The sequence below is a fragment of the Megalobrama amblycephala genome, linkage group LG5, assembly GCF_018812025.1.
Source record: "Megalobrama amblycephala isolate DHTTF-2021 linkage group LG5, ASM1881202v1, whole genome shotgun sequence".
NCBI lineage: Eukaryota > Metazoa > Chordata > Actinopteri > Cypriniformes > Xenocyprididae > Megalobrama > Megalobrama amblycephala.
The window spans coordinates 15,817,607-15,839,627 of record NC_063048.1 but is presented as its reverse complement, the minus strand read 5'-3'; the positions used below and the strand labels follow the sequence as shown (position 1 = coordinate 15,839,627).

General features: G+C 36.4%; 1 protein-coding gene across 1 annotated transcript in view; it reads left to right on the top strand.

The window, feature by feature from the left end:
* The window catches only part of ryr2b (ryanodine receptor 2b (cardiac)), a 95,434-nt gene that overhangs the window by 15,331 nt on the left and 58,082 nt on the right, over positions 1-22,021 (top strand). Inside the window, 27 exon segments of the mRNA XM_048190252.1 lie at positions 264-586; positions 2,229-2,343; positions 2,468-2,628; positions 2,799-2,958; positions 3,236-3,322; positions 4,352-4,578; positions 5,072-5,903; positions 6,545-6,751; positions 7,726-7,831; positions 7,938-8,078; positions 8,230-8,506; positions 11,641-11,755; positions 11,899-12,031; positions 12,144-12,247; positions 12,366-12,501; positions 12,592-12,778; positions 12,860-12,968; positions 13,152-13,272; positions 14,619-14,788; positions 17,127-17,350; positions 17,590-17,680; positions 17,787-17,927; positions 18,158-18,321; positions 18,504-18,552; positions 18,554-18,583; positions 18,703-18,792; positions 18,905-19,042. Of these exon segments, the coding sequence (XP_048046209.1) occupies positions 264-586; positions 2,229-2,343; positions 2,468-2,628; positions 2,799-2,958; positions 3,236-3,322; positions 4,352-4,578; positions 5,072-5,903; positions 6,545-6,751; positions 7,726-7,831; positions 7,938-8,078; positions 8,230-8,506; positions 11,641-11,755; positions 11,899-12,031; positions 12,144-12,247; positions 12,366-12,501; positions 12,592-12,778; positions 12,860-12,968; positions 13,152-13,272; positions 14,619-14,788; positions 17,127-17,350; positions 17,590-17,680; positions 17,787-17,927; positions 18,158-18,321; positions 18,504-18,552; positions 18,554-18,583; positions 18,703-18,792; positions 18,905-19,042 (4,638 nt within the window).

Sequence of the window (22,021 nt, the reverse complement as noted above, 5' to 3'; positions counted from 1 at the left end):
ATCATTTTTATCATATCATATTTTATTATATTACATAATATTTTTGCTGATAAACTGAGCACTTGTTTTTAATTTAACATTTATAATATATATATATATATATTAATATATATGTGGATAGTATTGTACATACATATATAAAATATTTATTTTGTTTTATTATTTTCATTCATTAAATGTCCTTTTTAAATTTCTTAGTTGTTGCAACTTGAATTATTTTAAGGTCTCATACAATGTTCTATAATGTTCAAATTTCTACCCAGGTGATTCATGTTGATACGGTTGACAACACTCCATGTCTGAAAGTAACACAGAGGTTTTTTGGGCAGCAGGAAAGAAGCACAAGCTATGTTGGATTTTACCGTCTGAGCATGCCAGTCGAGTGTGCACAGGTTTTCTCTGGCCCCAGCGAGGGCACTGTGCCCCCCAGCAGCGGTGTGGTGTGCCACCTCAAAGATCCAGAGGAAGGAGAAGCAGAGTCTGACTTTGAGTTACTGATGAAAGCTCACAGATATGCAGGATCAAGAGATGAACTCAGTTATCACAAGGACCACAGTCAGGAGAAGCCATCCAGACTCAAACAGCGGTAAGTTTATTTCACTCCTCCTTGTACACTTTTGGTTCTAGAACACTAAACACTATTGAACTAACATCATTAATCTAAGGAGAAGAAACTATTGACTGAAATTGTCTTTAAATACCTGTATCTAGGGCTTGACATTAAAACCCGCCAACAGCCAAATGCGGGTGGATTTCAGCAGTGTCATGTAACGCAGTCAGTCCTACTAGCCACTTTGCTGGGTTGAATTAAATATATACATTTTTCAATTGTAGTCTTTTAAAAAGGCATCTGAAATAATAAACTAAGTGAAAAAATATAAATTTATATAAAAAATATTGATTTTTCAATACATATTGATACTGAAATTTTCCACAGCATAGATACATGCGTTTTCTTGCTCTCTCATCTCTTCGACAGTGAGTTGACACACAAACCCGCCTCCCCTCACTTGTTTCATTTGCTCCGGATGATTATTATTTGTGTTGGCGTGGGATTGCACGTATTGTGCATAATTTTACTCATTCCCGCAAATTTCATGCTCACACTATAAGTTGCTTATTGTCAATTAAACAGTCAAATACACACAAAATAATGTCAAAATGCTAGTCTTGGCGAGTATTCATGTAAACAGTTATGTTTTAAAGGAGCCATAGAATTGAAAATTGAATTTACCTTGGCATAGTTGAATAACAAGAGTTCAGTATATGGAAATGACATACAGTGAGTCTCAAACACCATTGTTTCCTCCTTCTTATGTAAATCTCATTTGTTTAAAAGACCTCCGAAGAACAAGCGAATCTCAACATAACACCGACTGTGACGCAACAGTTGGGATCATTAATATGTATATGCCCCCAACTTTTGCATAAATCAGCCCATGTTCAAGGCATTAGATAAGGCAGTATTAACATCTGGATCTGTGCACAGCTGAATCATCAGACTTTATGCAGGTAAGCAAGCAAGGACAACAGCGAAAAATGGCAGATGGAGCAATAATAACTGACATGATCCATGATAACATGATATTTTTAGTGATATTTGTAAATTGTCTTTCTAAACGTTTCGTTAGCATGTTGCTAATGTACTGTTAAATGTGGTTAAAGTTACCATCGTTTCTTACTGTATTCACGGAGACAAGAGCCGTCGTTATTTTCATTATTAAACACTTGCAGTCTATATAATTCATAAACACAACTTCATTCTTTATAAATCTCTCCAACAGTGTAGCATTAGCTGTTAGCCACGGATCACTATCAAATGTAAACATCCAAATAAACACTGTACTCACGCGATTAGACATGCTGCATGACGAACACTTTGTAAAGATCCATTTTGGGGACACCTTAGACTTATACTACATCTTGTGAAAAAGCATTCTATGGCACCTTTAAGTGAACATAAACAGTTGAGAAAGAAACGCACGTGTAATATAATGAATCTGTGTGTCAGGTCTTAAAGCAGCCTAATATACCTGCTGCCAAATTATTATGAGATAATATTAAAAAAATCTATATGGCAGTTTTCCCCCATGGTATTGATGTCAAAATTGTGGCCAGTGAAAATGCTGAGTGGCTAGTAACTTTGGAAAACCACTAGCCACAGTGGCTGGTGAGCAAAAAAGTTTTACTTAATGTCAAGCCCTGCCTGCATCAATTGGTGACTGCAGGTTTCTGCTGAAGAAGAAAACAGAGTTAAACACCAGTCACTCATCAGCTCGTCTCTTGGAGGATGTGCTGGCCATTGAGAAAGATGAAGACAACTGCCTCGTTCACTGCACTACGGTAAACAATAACCCTTTTTTATTGATCCATTTGTTTCTGGATCACTGAATGGGACCTTGTGACTTTTAAACAAGTCTTGGTTGAGTGGGTTTAACATAATCTCATCTTGTCTTTCCCACTGCAGTATTATTACTCTGTGAGAATCCCCTTCAGTCAGGAGCCCTCTTACGTTTGGGTCGGATGGGTAACTTCTAAGTTCCACCATCATGATGTGACCTTTGACCTGGACAGCATTTGCACAGTCACAGTCACTCTTGGGGATGAATGGGGCAAAGTACATGAGAGGTAGGACTCATGGGGCCTCTAAAAGATGCTGTATCTTAAAAAAAAAAAAAAAAAAAGAAAATAATAAAAAAGAAAATCTCATTTTAAAAAATGAATACATACTTTAATATTATATAAATAATACTGGTGTGTATGTACATATTTGTTAGTTTATAATTTGCATTTGTTAGCGTCAAGCGTAGCAGCTGTTACATGGTATGTGCAGCAGAGGGCAGTAGTCTGTCTCACAGTCGCAACAGCAGTAGCCTGGAGATTGGCTGTCTGGTTGACACAGCAACAGGGCTCCTGACGTTCACCGCTAATGGCAAGGAGTTTGCGACATACTACCAGGTAAACATCAAAGTCAAAAGTGGTGACATTGCAGTTCAAATATTTAGCTTTACATATTTTACCTATCATTATTGTATCATTCAGGTTATATATTAGTGTAATAATCTTACCATAAAAAATGCAAAGCATTTCTCGACTTTGACTCGATTTCAGCCATAAACAACAAAGCACTTTCAACAAACTTTATATTACAAAACTGGCCTCATTCATATGTTTTGCTTGTTTAGATGTTAGTGTTTATTTTAGTTTGACTTCAGCGATGTCTCTCCATTTGTAGGTGGAACCTGGCACCAAGCTCTTTCCTGCTGTATTTGCTAAACCCACCAGTCCTGATGTCTTCCAGTTTGAGCTGGGACGTATCAAGGTACACCCGATACATCAGTTCTGTTCACCATTGCCAGACCAAATAAATCCTTGAAAAAGTGCCTCTTTCAGCCCAATGGGTGCCCTTGCAAGCTTTAAAAGAATTTCATTGCCAGCAATGCCTCCTTGAATGCAGTATCAGTCTTCTTAAAATGGGCTGCAAGCCTGCAACACATCCATTTCATTGCCAGCAATGAAATGAGCTTGAAGCTTGGCTTCAATCAGCACAAGAGTACAGATCAATATCAAATTGGACTTTCTTGTGCACTCTAATAGCTCTATACACAAATGTACAAATATGCATTTCACATCATAATTTAGATATCAGATATTTTGATTTTATGCCAGTGTACACTGCCCTCCAAAAGGTTTTGGACGATATCAGCATAAATCCTAATAATGTTTTGGTGCAAATACATTAAAGTAACTTGACATTATCATTGAAGACCCAGCAATAATAATTTTCATTTTGATTACATAATAATGGCAATATATACATGTCAAAGTCAGACATGCCCCTTTGCCAGCTGTGATACCTGGTTACTGGTTTAAACTTGGCCCAGGTTTGTAAAAGATTCTTGGGTCAGCACACCTTAATAGCTTCAACAATTGATTGCCAATTAAGTTTAAAATACAATGAACCAATTAGAACCCAGTTTAGGTCAGATAGCTGCTAATGGTGGATATTTTGATGAATACAAAAAAAAAGTTTTTTCTATGTATAAACTGTTTATGTAATAAAATACGTTTTCGTCGTTTGTGTTGTCCCTTATCAGTTTAAAATTATCATAAATTAAAAAGGATTCATGCCAATATTGTCCAAAACCCCACTTTTCTAGGGCGTTTCCAAACTTTTGGAGGGCAGTGTACACTTAATTGTATTCTCTCCCTTTATTATTATATTATATTATATTATATTATATTATATTAAAAAAATAAAGATTAAACATAAAAAATCTAATTATTTTGCATCTATATAGTTTTCCCTATATTTGCTGCAGTTTATATTTATATGTATTGTTGCCCACAGAATGTGATGCCACTATCAGCGGGAGTTTTTCGGAGTGAAAGAAGAAATGCAAAACCTCAGTGCCCTCCTAGACTGTGTGTTCAGCAATTAACGCCTATCCGGTGGACCCGAGTACCCGACCACGCTCAGCCTGTGGAAGTGACCCGTCTGGAGGAGAGATATGGCTGGAGAGCTCGCTGCACTCAGATCCGACAGATCATGACCCTGCATATACCTGAGGAGAGCAGGTCAGAGATGCAGGTCACACTTTGGAGATGTCATATTTGGATATTACTTCGAATTTTGTCATTTAGAATTTTAGACGTGACATTTCACAAAATGGACTTTTGTGGCATATTATAGTTTTAAATTAGAATTTTCTAAGTTTACATTTTCAACCATGACAATGAACAAAAGTGTTTTTGTGGCGTATTTTATAGTTTTGAATTTAAGTTTGGTACATTAAGTCTTTAACATGACAATTAACAAAATTGAATTGTTTTGTGGCATATTTTATAGATTTGTATTTTTTTGTTTTACTTTTCCCTGCTTTACCTTTGGCCTACTTTGTATGATCTGAAATTCTGGTTTTTATTTTTGTAATCTGAATATTTACAGTTTATTTTCCACTCCAAAAATCTGCTGTTTAAAAATTCAGTTCTAAAACGCAAAACAATTTTGTTAAATTAACAAAACTTAAAAAAAAAAAAAAAAAATGTAAACTATAAAATTCTCTTTCAGGTGTGTGGACATTCTGGAACTGTCCGAATTGCGTGATCTTCTGAAGTTCCATGACCACACCCTTCGCCTCTACTCAGCCTTTTCTGCTAATGGAAACACGCATGTGAGCCATGCCCTCTGCAGCCATGTGGACCAATCACAACTCTTGTTCGCCTTGCAGTGCTCTAGAATGCCAGGTCACCTGCGGATAAGTTACTACAACCTTCTCATCAACACCCACCTCGCTGCCCATGCCAGTGCCAGGCAGGCAATGAACCATGAATACATTGTACCCATAACGGATGCCACGCAGTCTATTACGCTTTTCAGAAAAAACAGGAAAGTGCAAAGATTCCCAGGAAGTGACTTCAGCACTTCCTTGCGGCCAAGAATGCGCTTCACATCACCTTGCTTCATTAGAGCTTATAAAATAGACGTGATGGATGGAGATAACAGTAAGGCTTTGTGGAGAAATTTGCGCCAAGACAGCCCGGAATTCCCATTGGATGTATTAAAGGATGTTGTCATTGCAATGCTGAAGGAGGCAGTGACAGCAGTTGATCAGGGTGTGAGGGATCCTGCAGGGGGCAGCATAGAGCTCCTGCTGGTTCCTCTGATCGGTTTACTTCACACACTCCTGATGATGGGTGTGTATCAGGGGACAGATCTGGAGGCTGTGTTTAGTCTCATCCTGCCAGTCAGTTACATGAGAGGAACATGTAAAACAGAGGAGATGGATGAACTTGAAGAGAATGATGGAGAAAGAGAGGAAAAGGAGGGTAGAGATTGGGAGAATAATGTCCCTCAGCAAAGTCTTCTTCAGATGAAGCTTCCAGAAGCTGTCAAATTACAGGTTGGCATAAATCATTTAAAATGGTTGTTCATCCAAAAGTGACAATTTAGTCATTATCTACTTTATCTGATCAAAAGTTTGGAAGAGAGTTTTTCTTATATTTTTGAAATAAGTCTCTTATGCTCACCAAGTAAAAATACAGTAAAAACTGTAAAAATATTGTGAAATATTATCAGAAATTAAAAGAACTGTTTTCTGAAAACAGATTTTGCTGTTTGATATTTTTGTTGAAATTTTTGTTGCATTTCAGGATTCTTTGATCAACAATGTTCAAAAGAACCAATTTAATGAGTCCTTGCTGAATAAAACAACAATTTTCAACATTGATACCGGTAATAAGAAGAAATCAGCATATTAGAATGATTTCTGAAGGATCATGTGACACTGAAGACTGGAGTAATTATGCTGAAAATTCAGTTTTGCATCACAAGAATAAATTACATTTTAAAATATAAAAAAATTACAAATATTTAAAATTACATTTAAAAATATTAAAATAGAATGCAATTTAAATTGTAGTAACATTTCACAATATTAAAATGTTTACTGTATTTTGTAATCAAATAAATTAAGTCTTGGCCAGTATCTTTGTAAAATCTTAATTATTCCAAACTTTTGACTGTTTTTTTTCTCTTCATCAGGTGTGCCACCTTCTGAAGTACTTGTGTGACTGCCAGGTGCGTCACAGAGTAGAAGCTGTAATGTCATTCTCAGGTGAATTTGTTGGTCGTCTCCAAGACAACCAGCGCTTCCGGTACAATGAAGTTATGGATGCGCTCAACATGTCTGCTGCCCTCACTGCACGCAAAACTAAAGAGTTCCGTTCCCCCCCCAGGAACAGGTCAGAGGTCATAGGATAACTGGATTGGACTGTATACTTCTGTCATCATTTACTCACCTTCTTGTCATTCCATACCTGTATGACTTTCTTATGTGGAACACAAATGAAGATATTTTAATAAAAAAGCCAATAAAATTAAAGTTTTTTCAGAATATTTTATTTTGTGTTCCGTAGAGGAAAGTCATACAGCCACAGGCTTGGAAAATCATGAGGTTGAGTAACTTCTGATGACTTTTAGATGCATTTTTATTTTTGTATGAATTATCCTTTTAAAGTCATGTTGTAATGGAAGTAGTGACAGATCTTTTCTTTTGCATCTTGAGTGAAATGGATTTTCAAAAAAAGGAAAAGATTTAGGGTGGGAACTTGGTTCTATCCATTAGTTGTTTATTGGATGGAGGGCAGGCAGATCTGAAGGCAAGCTTGCAGTCAATTATAAGAAAGGCATGTTTAAACAGAATAGCGTATCATATCAAAAGAGTCCGCACACTCCACCAAGGATGAAAAAACATCAGATGCAAGACAAAAAACAAAACTTTACTGAAAAAACGTTTCGGTCACATGTGACCTGCCAAATGTGACCGAAACATTTGCCCTTTTTTTCAGTAATTTTTTTTTTGTCTAGCATCGGATTTTTTTTTCATCCTTGGTGGAGTGTGCGGACGCTTTTGATATAATACACTATTTGGATATTTCTGTCTATGCCCCTCATTTGGACTTGTTTGAAGGCGCGTTGAGTTCCTGACTACTCTTCATGTTTAAACAGTAAAAAGGATTGGAGAAATTCTGCATATGTCATTAGGGTGTAATTTCACCTGGAGATTAAGTCATCAGTTTGATTAAAAATTATGAGTTCCAACTTGTAAAAAACAAAAACTAAAATGAATGAATCGTTCGCAATAAAATCTATAAAATAGGGTGAATTTTCATTTCATGCAGATTCATCTGTTCCTAATGAGTTTCTTTTTTTCCTCCGTTCAGATAAATATGATGCTGAGCTTCCGGGAGGAATGTCAGCATTGTCCGTGCCCAGAGGACATCCAAGATTTGATGTGGGAATTCCATCAGGATCTAATGACCCACTGTGGTAGGCAGCCAATTAGGACAACCAATGCCATAATTGTAAACCCATCAACTGCCATTATGACCTCTCATACATGAAGCATTTATTCCCATGTCTTTGTTTAATTCAGGAATTAAGATAGACAGTGATTCGGGTAATGAGAATGAGGATGACCTTTCAATCAGGAATCACCTCCAAGGCCTAGTGGATAAAATAATTCATTTAAAGAGGAGAATGTCTGGCCTGCCTGAGGAGATTGTGAACAAACCTGGTCGGAAACACTACCAGTCTCTTTTGGCTTTCATTTGTTACATTGGGACTGCATTATGTTATGAACTGTGTTAATATAGCCTCTTATTACTTGTAATACTGAACAGTTTCTTTCAATGATTCTAGGCTAAAATAGACCTCTCACTTTCTAGTCTCTCTGCAGCAGCTGATATCAGAAACCATGCTCCTTTGGGCCCAGGAGGGGACGATTGAAAACCCTGATCTGGTGCGTGCTGTTTTCAGCCTGCTGCTACAACAGTATGCTGGGCTGGATGGCCAGATGTCTGCTCCGCTACAGAAGGCTTACTGTATCAGCCAGGCATCTGTGGAAGACACTCTTAACCTACAGTGGGCTCTAGCATGCATTCGTTCATTGCTCAAGGCCAGGATGGGCAAAGAAGAAGAGGAACTTATGATTAGAGGACTGGGGTGAGATACGATAGCTGGGTTATTTTTTAAAAATAGTAAGCAAAACACTAGTCATTATGCAGCACTAAATGTTTCACTCTATTATTGTCGCTTGACTTTTTCAAATAGCACGAGAAAGTCAACCTTCTTTGAAATTAAAGGGATAGTTCACTCACTGAACATTATTTACAACATTTTTACCTCTAATCCACAGCCTTGGCAAACTGTCCTGAGCGCATTCACAATAGCCTTGAGCGAGAGATTCCTGTCGCATAATGACATATGTCAGCTCTGTGTTTGTTTACAACATAGATGGAAGACATTGCGTGTTGTATTGTTCATCAAAATTGTACTTATTTGTGCGTACCCTGGGTGCCGCAACCTATATATGCGTGAGCTCCATCGGGAATATTTACTTTTCATAGATTCTCAATGTTTGAGCTCCCGTGCATATGTCATTATGTGATGGGAAGCTTGTGCTGCAGACTGTCATGAATTCACTTAGGACTGTTTGCAGAGGCTGTGGATTACAGGTAATAATGCTGTAAATAATGTTCAGTTCTAATGAAGAAAAAAGTCACCTACATCTTGGTTATCCTGAGGGTGAGTAAATTAACAGCAAATTTCATTTTTGGGTGAACTATCCCCAAAGAAAAGAAAAATGATTGAGTTGACCATTTTAGCTTAGGCAATATAAAATAAAGGATTAGTTCACTTTCAAATTAAAATTTCCTAATAATTTACTTACCCCCATGTCATCCAAGATGTCCATGTCCTTCTTTCTTCAGTCGAAAAGAAATTAAGGTTTTTGATGAAAACATTCCAGGATTTTTCTCCATATAGTGGACTTCAATGGACCCCAAACGGTTGAAGGTCAAAATGACAGTTTCAGTGCATCTTCAAAGCGTTCTACGCATTCCCAGAAGAGAAATAAGGGTCTTATCTAGAGAAGCCATCACTCATTTTCTAAAAAAAATTAAAATTTTATATGTTTTAACCATAAATTCTCATCTTGAACTAGCTCTCCTCTTCTTCTCCATTTGAATTCCAACAGTGTAGATGCTGCTAAGTGTATTACTGCCCTCAACAGGTCAAAGTTTGAACTAAATTGTCATATTCAATTTGCTAGTGCACGTATATAACAATTAGTTCAAACTTTGACCTGTGGAGGGCAGTAATACACTTAGCAGTGTCTACACTGCCGGAATTCTAAAAGAGAAGAAGAAGAGAGGTAGTTCAAGATGAGCATTTATGGCAGGGGTCTCAAACTCAAATTGGCGGGGGGCCATTTCTGTGATTGACACCTCATAGGAGGGCCATATTAACATTCAAGCGCAAGAAAGCTCAACATTTCAGAAAATTTACTTTCCTTTGCATTATTTCTCATTTACTTTCATTAGGCCTACTAAAATGTTTTTATACCTATACTATAAATATTTTATTTACCATACTAAATAAAATATTACTACTAAATACTACTACAGCAGTGTCTCTCTCATTGTTACAGAGTGTAATATAATTATATAATACTATTACTAATATAATACTACTAATATAGCCTACTAATATAATACTATTAATTGCAATAGTCTGGTGCAACTTCTCACATCCAACAAGGTGCATGGAATAAAAAAATGTGTAATTTAGGAACAAAACCAGCAAAACTTGTGGCGTGGAGGGGTCAGGAATAAACAAAAAACTGGAGCTATATATATCAACTTTATTTTGTCAAAAAATAAAAATCTCTCATTGTTACATACATTATTAGTTTTTAACATTTAGTGGAAGTATTTTCCCTTACTTTATGTTAGCTTAAATAACATTAAAATCTTGCACTGAACAACACTGTACTGAACAAATACAATCCCTGAATACATTTGTACACTCTTCTGTTTTTTGACAGACACCTGGCAGCGCTTGCGCTCACACAGCTGAGACACATGTGTCCAAGATGCCGTTTGAACATCGGTAACGTTTAATGGTTGCATCGGACGCGTTTCGGTGGTTTAAATCGACGCTCGTGACTTAAAGTCGAGTGCTTTTACTGTGATTTAGGCAAGTGCGCTCATAATAGAAGCGAAGCGGTTGAGAGCGCGGCTCATGGTTGCATAGCAACGACAGACGCCACTGGAGCAAAAGCGCATTGGAAAGGAGAATGCGGCGCGGCCGCTTATGTGACGCGATATGTGAATGCCCCTTAGAACGGCGACTTTTTCTTTGCATATCAGTCAGGTAGCAACTAGGGAATAATAATAATTTCGCGGGCCGGATTATGTTTTATTTTTGAGATTAGTTGCGGGCCGGGTAGAGGGGGAGGGCGGGCCGTAAATGGCCTGCGGGCCGGCAGTTTGAGACCACTGATTTATGGTTAAAACGTATATAATTTTTAATTTTTTTTAGAAAATGAGTGATGGCTTCTCTAGATAAGACCCTTATTCCTAGTCTGGGATTGTGTAGAACGCTTTGAAGCTGCACTGAAACTAATTTTTACCTTCAACCGTTTGGGGTCCATTGAAGTCCACTATATGGAGAAAAATCCTGGAATGTTTTCATCAAAAACCTTAATTTCTTTTTGACTGAAGAGAGAAGGACATGAACATCTTGGATGACATGGGGGTGAGTAAATTATCAGGAAATTTTCATTTGAAAGTGAACTAATCCTTTAACATACACTACTGTTCAAAGGGTTGGGGTCAAGATTTTTTTTTGAAAGAAACACAGTTTTTTCACAGTTTCCACAAACAACTGTTTTTAACATTGATAATAACAAGAAGTATCTTTTGAACACCATCACAGCATTTTAGAATGGGGTTGATATTCTGAAGGATCACGTGACACTGAAGACTGAAATAATGCTTGCTAAAAAAATCTGCTTTGCCATCACAGGAATAAATTACATTTTATAATTAAAAAATATTTAAATTGTAATAAATATCACAATATTAATAATTTTACTGTGTAAAATGTAGTCTTGGTGAGCAGACCTAGAGACTTCTTTTCATTTTAGCATTTCTAATCAGGCACTAAACATCTCAGCCAAAATAACTACTTTTTGATCATTCATGTACTTTTTGATCCCATCATGCAGTTTTCATGGACTGCTATGTCCAAACCAGTTTATCCTTTATTTGAGACCTGTGATTTATCTTGTGTAGTGACATCATGAACAATAAAGTTTTCTATCAGCATCCTAATCTGATGAGAGCTCTGGGGATGCATGAGACCGTCATGGAAGTTATGGTGAATGTCCTTGGTGCTAGAGAATCCAAGGTAATCATACTATCAAATACTTTTAGTGATTATCAGTAGTCAGATGTCAGTTGCATAACTGAACCACACAAATTAGAACCTAATCATTTAGTTCATTCACTCCTGTGAGGTCCTCTGTTAACTGATTCCTTTGCCTCATTAAGGAAATCATGTTCCCTAAGATGGTTGCGCACTGCTGTCGTTTCCTGTGTTATTTCTGTCGAATCAGTCGCCATAACCAGAAGGCCATGTTTGATCATCTCAGCTACCTGCTTGACAACAGCAATGTTGGACTTGGTATGTGATACTGATCTGGTTTATCTCATAAATACTTAAAAACCTTACCTGAACATTTTTAAGAAGTAGACAAAAGTAAATGTGATTTTTTTTTTTTTTCTTTTCTTATCAGCGTCTCCTTCAATGAGAGGATCAACTCCTCTGGATGTGGCTGCCGCTTCTGTCATGGACAACAACGAGCTGGCACTTGCTCTTACTGAGGCGGATCTTGAGAAAGTAAGTCTTACTGACTGATTGCTTTTTCTCTCTTCTACAGTATATCCCTTCTGACTTTTGGTGATTTTGAACTCTTTTTTTTTTCTCTGGTCTGGTCTTTCTGAATGTGTTTGTACAGGTTGTGCAGTATTTGGCAGGCTGTGGTTTGTGTAGTTGTGCTCTGCTGGTCTCCAAAGGATACCCAGATATTGGATGGAATCCTGTAGAGGGAGAACGTTATCTAGACTTCCTGCGCTTTGCAGTATTTTGCAATGGTAATGATCAGTTTTAATCTGGATTCTTGACCTAGTGAAACCTAATTGAACACCTCCGATTGGTTTTGATTGCTTGTACTCCTCATACAGGTGAGAGTGTTGAGGAGAACGCCTATGTGGTGGTGAGGCTTCTGATTCGTCGACCTGAGTGCTTTGGCCCTGCTCTTCGAGGGGAGGGGGGAAATGGTCTTCTCGCAACCATGGAGGAAGCGATCAGAATTTCCCACCAGCAGGATGAAACCGGTGCAGCCAGTGCACACAGTTCCAACCAGACACTGTGAGTGTTGCGTTTCAGTTTTATTCTATGTTTTTCTCATTCTCGTGTATAGCCATGTCTCGTTCTGACCTGCACTCTTAGTGACATGCTTGATGATGAAGATGATGATGTCATCCACATGGGATATGCCATAATGACTTTCTACTCTGCTCTGATCGATCTGTTAGGTCGCTGCGCCCCTGAGATGCATGTAAGTGTTTTGGGAAACCCGCAAGCAAGATAAGAGCCTCGTAATGTGTTTGAAAGAATGAGTTGGAAAGGGCTAATTGGTTTTATCTGCTTTTTAAGGCCCAGTCAGTTTTCATTAAAGCTTTGAAAGGTTCCTCAAGGTTTGCTAATGGTTGTCTCTATTGTGTGTATATGTGGCCTGCAGCTCATAGAAGTGGGGAAAGGTGAGGCCATCCGATTCAGGGCAATCTTGAGGTCTCTCGTTCCCAGAGAGGATCTGGAGGGCATCATAAATATTCCTTTTACTTTACCAATTGTAAACACAGGTGCGTGTGTGGGTGTTTGTTGACTTGCAAACTTAAGTAAAATATACATTCATCAGGGCTCGACATTAAAGCTTGTCCGCTTGTCTGGGACAAGTGAATTATTTTTGAAGGGGTAAGTGAAAGAGAATTTTACTTGCCTGACCGGACAAGTAGCCTGATTAAAACTTCATTGACAAAAAATAACTAGGGAAGCATCGAAACACGAGAATTATTCTGATTTTATTTCATTTAGTGTAATCAGTGTATTTCTGGTAACAAGGTCGCGCTCTTGAGGCTTGCACTGCCTGTCTCTTTGTTAGAGACTTTCAGAGAAATCAAAACAAATGAGCATAACAACACATATAAAGAAACTCACAGAAGAAACATACTGAGGTAAAATTAATTGTTTTGTTTTTTTATTTATATCATGTCATATAGTTAAGTAACATAACACGATCAAGGGAGCCGATTTGCCCGAATATTATCATGATTGCAAATGTTACATTAATTTTATAGTTCAATAAAGAAGTAGTTAATACTAATTTACTTACATTTTAGACACAATATTGACTGTTTTTGTTCTATTTGACTAAACACAGCAGAACTATTATGCATTCTTAAAGCAACACTCAGCAGTGTTTTGTTACTGAATGATTTAGCATTTTAAACGAATTGGTTGACTGAATGACTCATGACTCTCATTAAATGACTTGCAGCCACCTACTGGCGCTTAAGTTTCATGTTTAAAAGCATCATTGTATTTTTTCCTACATTTCTTATTTGTATATTCAAAAATTTATTTAAAACATAAATCTCATAACATTAATTTTGCAGTGTAAATTATTTGATTTGATTGGTAACAACCAATCTTATTATTGTGTCTTATTATTATAATTGAATATATTGATTAAATGTAAGAATTGGACATGAAAGACGACACATACATTTAATATGGTTAAAAAATTGCCCTTTATAAAGGTAAATAAACCTAGGCTAATAATTTATCCCTTGGTTAAATATCAAAAATATTGCAGATTTAAATATGTAAAAGCTGGTAGAACACTGATGAAAATATTGCTTCAGAAAAAATTAAATACCCAACCCCCCCCACCAACATGACTTAATGTTGAGCCCTGCATTCATGATGTAAAATCATTCTTTCCCAGACTATTAACTTATCTTTCTAAATGTATTTGATTGTTGATTGTTAAAAACTGGGATCAGTGTAATGAGAGAGCCTGAGCTCAGTTTTTAAATAAACTAAGTACATTTATTTTGGAGTTGCTGGCAAAGTTGTTTATTCAGTTATTTGAAGTCAAAAAGTGATTAATTGGTGGTTGAAAATATTTTGTGCTTGTTATACTCAGATGATGTAGTGGTCGAGCCAGACATGTCTCGGATATTTTGTCCGGATCACAAAGCAGCCATGGTACTGTTTTTGGATCGAGTTTACGGAGTTCAGGACCAGCAGTTCTTGCTACGTTTACTGGAGTATGGTTTCCTGCCAGACCTGCAAGCAGCTGTTAACATGGATGCTGTAAGGATGCAGACATTTCATGTAGGAAAAGTTCACCCAAATTTGAATATTGTCCACTTGTTGTTTTAAACCCATATTACTTCTTGAATCGTTTTGAGTTTTACCTGTATGTTGTTCTTTTTTCCATATAATGCAAACGAGTGGTAATGGAGCTCTTGAGCTCCAAAAATGCCAAAAACATCATCAAAACAGTCCATTCAACTCATGCATGGTATTCAGGTCTTTTAAAGTCAAACAATAGTTTTGTGTGAGGAATTAACCTGAAATTTAATGCATTTATTTACTGAAAATCTTGAGTTTGGGAGCTCTAATTAAGACTTGAACCCTGCAATGGGCGCCAAAATAAAGGTTAAGGAGGACTTAAAGTCTTGCAGTCTTAATTCTACATATTCCAGCAGCTCTGTCTGTTCTACATTTTTCAACAGCTCTGTCTTAATGCAGCAGAAAAAGAAAATATCATTTCTACCACCCCTAAAACAGGCCATATGACGTGCGGGTCCGGTAATTGCAAAACTGAAGACATTGACCATACACAGAACTCAACATACAAGAAACCTTTAATTGAAATTTGAGTCTCATAATACAAGTAAAATTGTATTCCATGAACACATTTGTAACATAGTTAATGATGACAATCACCCCATACATATATACACCTCCATTCAAAAGATTTCAGTGGTTTTGAATGAGGTTACTTACCAAGGCTGCATTCATTTGATCAAAATGCAGTAAAACACTAATACTGTGAATTAAACATAACTGTATTCTATTTTAATATATTTAAAAATATATATATTAAAAATAGATATTTTTAAATGTAATTTATTACTTGCTGAATTTTTAGCAGTTTTCAGTTTCTCGTGATCCTTCAGAAATCATTAGCCTGACTTCGTCATACTCATATTCTAGGCAGAATGTGAGTCTGATACTGCTCCATTGCACTTGAATTATGGGGCGTGTCTTAACCGAACCAGTAAAAAAAAAAAAACCTCTGCACTCAATTGGATAGACCTACAACCAATCAGAGCAACGCAGTAAGTGACGTATGTTGAACTTGTACTTAAACTTTTGCCGAATCCCGTTGGAAGGACGGCAAACACATCTTTCCCATCGACAAATGCCTTGATTGCGGTTCTTTGTTCGTCTTTTAAAATTAATGCGCTGTCGATTTCTTTTATTACAGACGTGATAGCGGAATCTAAACATCTTACTTCTCCAGCTGCAGTCATCGTTGGTGAAAACCAACCCTGTGTCTCAATCAGCTCCCTAGTTCAGTAGTCAGGGCACTGACCAGGGAGTCGGCCATTTTAAGGGCTGTCTCAATCGCAGAATCCTTCCAGGGCACTGAAACGTTCGCTCCCTCAAAAGTCCCACAATGCACCGTGAAAACCAGGGAGCATCGATGCTCACTATGCTCCCTTAACGGAAGTTCTGAAGCGCGAAACTTGAATCACGTGAGCCAACTCACTACAAATAACGATACGCGATAGATGTTTTTTAAAATACAAACCGTTATTTTATTATATTTCAGTAAACATACATCGCTAGACAGGTAATGAACATAATCTAGCTAACGTTTATAATTTATTCACGGCTGAAATGTTGCACATATATGTAACAAGCAAATAATTAATCACAATGTACTTTAAATAACATTACAAGTAATGTCAGAAAATATCAGCTATGTTGTTGTTCATAAATACCAGTAGTGATGTTGTACGAGGACGTTGTCACGTCGCCGGAAATAGAGTCATGAGTGTCCCAATGTGCAGTGAACCAGCATCTTTTACTGTCCTTATCAGTGCCCGAATTCGTATACACGATATACTGATTCACGAGCTCGGGAGCTAGGGAACTGATTGAGACACACCCCAATTCAACCCAAGCGCTCTTTGATGACATGGGTGGTTACGTAACCGCAGATAGCCTGTCCATCATCGATTAAAGCCCGCCCTGGCAATTTGATTGGCTCGGCCTTCTGGGAGCCGAGCATAATTACTCCACAATGGATCGAGTCCAGACCGAACTTCCCGTCCAAAAAATGTTGTGGGCGGGGTTCGGGCTGGCACCCAGGCTAGAAATCATTCTAATATACTGATTTAATGCTCAAGAAACTTTTTTATTATAGTAAATGTTGAAAACAGCTGTGCTGCTTAATATTTTTGTGGAAACCGTGATGCATTTTTGTTGCAGGATTCTTGATGAACAGATTTGTTTGAAATAGAATTGTTTTGTAACAATGTAAAAGTCTTTATTGTCACTTTGATCCATTTAATGCATTCTTGCTGAATAAAAGTTTTAATTTCTTTGCTTCAATATATAAATCTTTTCTCTGCAGATGGGGTTAGGTGGAACAGACATGGCACTGGCCCTCAATCGTTACATATGTGTGGCCATGCTTCCACTGCTGAGTAAGTATTCCTCTCTGCTGTGTGACTCCTCATCTCATTGGACCAGGCTGGTGGACAGGCTCCTGGAGGGTGTCTACAGCCTCTCTAAAGCCAGCGGACTGACTAAGGCCCAGAGAGATGCCATACAGGACTGTCTGCTGGCAGTGTGCAAGTGAGGATGTTAGACATTGCTTCTTTTTGTTTTGATCTTATTATTTATTAAAAGTCATTAATACGATTGATACAGTTGCAAGAGTGACTGTTTTAAGGATTTCTGCAAATAGTAGGCCATTAAATGTGGATTAACTTACTCATTTACTGTAAAACACAATTCTACATTGTATGGGTCTGTTTATTTATAATCCATTCTTATTTTTTATCAACTGCAAGTGTGCAACTTTATTCCCACAGAAAACTGAATCCCTCCATGCTGCAATTTCTGCTGCGTAATCTTGTGTTTGATGTCCCTCAACTGTTGGAAAACTCAAAGATGCCACTTAAGGTCTAAAGAGAAAACATAAAAAATTAAAGCATTTAATCAAAAAATATTTAAAGATACATCAGGTTTTCATAATTCTACTTATCACTGTGGTCACTTCCTCTCCCAGCTGTTGACCAATCATTATGAGCAGAGCAGGAAGTACTACTGTCTGCATGATGGATGGGGTGGCTTTGGCTCCGCCTCAGAGGAAGAACTTCGTCTAACCAGGAGACTGTTTTGGGGGATATTCAGTGCTCTTGCCAAAAAAGTGAGAAAAGACAGAAACGGCTCTTTCATTACACTCTGTTTATGTTACAAATATGCCATTAAAACCATGTGAATGACAATTACACAATTACACCATACAATTCATTGCCTCTAAGAAGTGTCTTTTAGATAGAATGTCAGTTCTAATATCAAACAGTTCAAATTTCATTTGAATTGTACTATTAAAATTTTTACTATTACTATTAAAATATTTTTCAAATTTGTCCACAGTCTTATGATGCAGAGCTATTCAAACTGGCCCTCGGTTGTCTCAGTGCAGTTGCAGGGGCGATTCCCCCTGACCACCTTGATCTGAGCTGCACCGGCGGACGAGAGAGACACTTAGTGATGGATTCAGAGAGACGGTTTTGTCCTCAACCCCTGGACACCTCAAAGTAAGACTTTATTTACTTAAATGGCCATGACACATGCCAAACCAGGGCAAATAAACATGCTTGAGCTGGATCTAATTGACCATAAGCACTGATTTCAGAAGTTCACTTTAACGTTTTCTGAAAAGTGTAGTGTTTTTATTTGATGTGATAAACAATAATCCAGTTTTTTCATGCATTTATAGTGTGACAATCCCAGAGACGCTTGAGTTTGTGGTAAACAAATATGCAGAAGCATACACATGAGAAATGGTCACTGGACAAGGTAATATGTTTAATACTTTACTTATTACAGGAATTTACTTAATGATAATGGTTAATATAGTGAAAACCTTGGGAAATCTGTTGTATTAAAGCCATTTGTGTTTAATGGTTCTCTTCCAGTTTGGTAACGGTTGGGTTCATGGAGAACAGCTTTCTGAGAGTGCTAAAGTTCATCCACTCCTAAAACCTTACAGAGCTCTATCTGAGAAGGTAGTTAACACTCTTTACAAACAACAACACCAGATATTCAGTATTTTTCAAAGAAATTAAAACAGGCAACATGCAGTTTATTTTCACACATTGAGGTTGCTCTGTATTTTAGGATAAAGAAGGTTATCGAGGGGTCATTAAAGAGACGGTGAAATGCATGCTGTTCTTGGGCTGGACCATTGAGAGGACCAATGAGGGGGAGTCACAAAGCTTTCACAACCCAGCTAGGAGGATCTCACAATCTGGCAAGGTAATGGAGAGTGTTTGGAAGAATTGATGAAAATGAATAAGTCTCAGGCTGAAGAAAACTGCAAATCCACACACAGAGCTCAAACACATCTTTCAGCTGTGCTGCTATTCTGGTATTGCAGAAGAATTGGACTCAGGAGAAGAAAGTTCAACACTTATACTACAGCAGTTAAAAAAATTAAGGTTACCTTTTATTTTAAGGTGTCTTTGTTACACTGTAATTATACATTTATTTAAATACTGGTAATATGAAGTAACTACATGTAACTTACTATGGGTTTAAGATTAGGGTTTGGTTTGGTGTGGTTTAGGGTTAGTTGCATGTAATTATGCATAATTTATAGTTATTACTAAAGGAACTACATGTAACATACAGTATGTAACAATGACACTAAAATAAAGTGTTACCAAAATTAAACTCAAATGTGATGTTTAACTAAGGTAATTTTTGCTTATTAGAATGGTTGAAATAGATCATCGAATGTCAGCAGAAAAGACTCTGCTAATGTTAATAAAGTGAGAGTATATTTTATTATTCAACAGTTAATTATTACAGGTTATTACAGGTTGAGTAAATGCATGCTCACATTTAGTCTAGAACTACAATAACCATCATGTTTACACTGTGCAGTGTGCACACTACGCCTCTGCGCTTACTCCCGATTTCTCTCAACATGGAGACAGGAGAGCTGTCAGTCAATGAATTGGACAACAAAATAACTTGCATTACTTATTTGAAGAAATAAATCTATTTCTTTACTATTTTTCTTGTAAATTTAAAAGTAATGCATTACTTTACTAGGTACTTAAAAAAAAGTTATCTAATTACATACAGTAGCTTGTGTTACTTCTAATGCATTACCCCCCAAAAATTACATTTAGTATGAAGAAGGCATGATGATATATGTGCATCTTAATAGTGCTGGTCTATGTTTGGAGAACTAGAAAAATTGAAATATGTCCATAAAAAGGATGCTTCCAAAATCCTCCCTACATGTCACAACTGTCACAAATGTCACAGATGTGATTTTTCTATAAATAAGGATTATACAGATTTCCATATTTTCAGACCTGAAAAGTATGACCCACCTGAATTGCGTAAAGGGGTGTGGGGTTGTGACTGTATAAAGGTTATTGGCTATTTTATGATGATTGTATAAAGTAAAAAATGTTAGGTTATGATGTAATTATATAAATATAGTGTATAGTCTGACATGCTGCATGTTTCAGAGTAAAGCACAGCACTGTTCAGTTTTGATTCACAGTAAATGCTACGCTGCAAGTGCTGTGTGTTTGACGCAACATACGCCAACCATCTTCCTAAATTCATAATGAGAATCGTTTATAAATCTATTGTTGTAAACAAAGAGAAGCGTTAAGGCCTCCCTGCGGTTTTCCGCCAATATAAATAAATATCAGTATAAATTTCAATGGTGTAATGTTTGAAAGCAAAGAAATTAAGATAACTATAAATGTTAGTATTGTAATTTTACTGTTGTTCTGTAAAATAAAAAAACAAAAGGTAACACTTTATTTTAAAGTGATGTAGTTACACATTACTACATGTACTTACTTTAGTAATAACAGTAAATTATGCATAATTAAAAGTAACTAACCCTAAACTACTTTATTTTACAGTCCTGTTCCACATGTACATATGTACAGTACAGTCCAAAAGTTTGGAACCACTAAGATTTTTAATGTTTTTAAAAGAAGTTTCGTCTGCTCACCAAGGCTACATTTATTTAATTAAAAATACAGTAAAAAACAGTAATATTGTGAAATATTATTACAATTTAAAATAACTGTGTACTATTTAAATATATTTGACAAAGTAATTTATTCCTGTGATGCAAAGCTGAATTTTCAGCATCGTTACTCCAGTCTTCAGTGTCACATGATCCTTCAGAAATCATTCTAATATGCTGATTTGCTGCTCAATAAACATTTATGATTATTTTCAATGTTGAAAACAGTTGTGTACTTTTTTTTTCAGGATTCCTTGATGAATAGAAAGTTCAAAAGAACAGCATTTATCTGAAATACAAAGCTTCTGTAGCATTATACACTACCGTTCAAAAGTTTGGGGTCAGTAAGAATTTTTATTTTTATTTTTTTGAAAAGAAATTAAAGAAATTGAATACTTTTATTCAGCAAGGATGCATTAAATCAATCAAAAGTAAAGCAGTAAAGACATTTATAATGTTACAAAAGATTAGATTTCAGATAAACACTGTTCTTTTGAACTTTCTATTCATCAAATAATCCTGAAAAAAAATATTGTACACAAATATTTTGTACAATTGTACACATTAAATGATTCTTGAGCAGCAGATCAGCATATTAGAATGATTTCTGAAGGATCATGTGACACTGAAGACTGGAGTAATGATGCTGAAAATTCAGCTTTGCCATCACAGGAATAAATTACTTTGTGAAATATATTCAAATAGAAAACAGTTATTTTAAATTGTAATAATATTTCACAATATTCACTGTTTTTTACTGTATTTTTAATTAAATAAATGTAGCCTTGGTGAGCAGACAAAACTTCTTTTAAAAACATTAAAAATCTTAGTGGTTCCAAACTTTTGGACTGTACTGTACTTATTATAGCAATTACAATAACTGGGTTTTAACTAGGTACTAACCCGTAACCTATCCATATTAACCCATGTAGTAACCTGTACTTTCTTGGGTAACTACACTGTAAGTACATGTACTGTAAATTAACGTGTAACCCCAAACACTAACCCTAACCATTAACTCTATAGTAAGTCAAGTCAATTCACCTTTATTTATATAGCACTTTTTACAATGCAGATTGTGTCAAAGCAGCTTAACATTGATAACTATAATTTTGGCTGCACAGCAGCTCTTAAAGAAAATTGTGGCATTGTCCAGCCTAAGTAAATTCAGTATTGATTCATTATGTTGTAAAAAATCAATAGTTATTAATTTAGTTAATTTATCTATATTA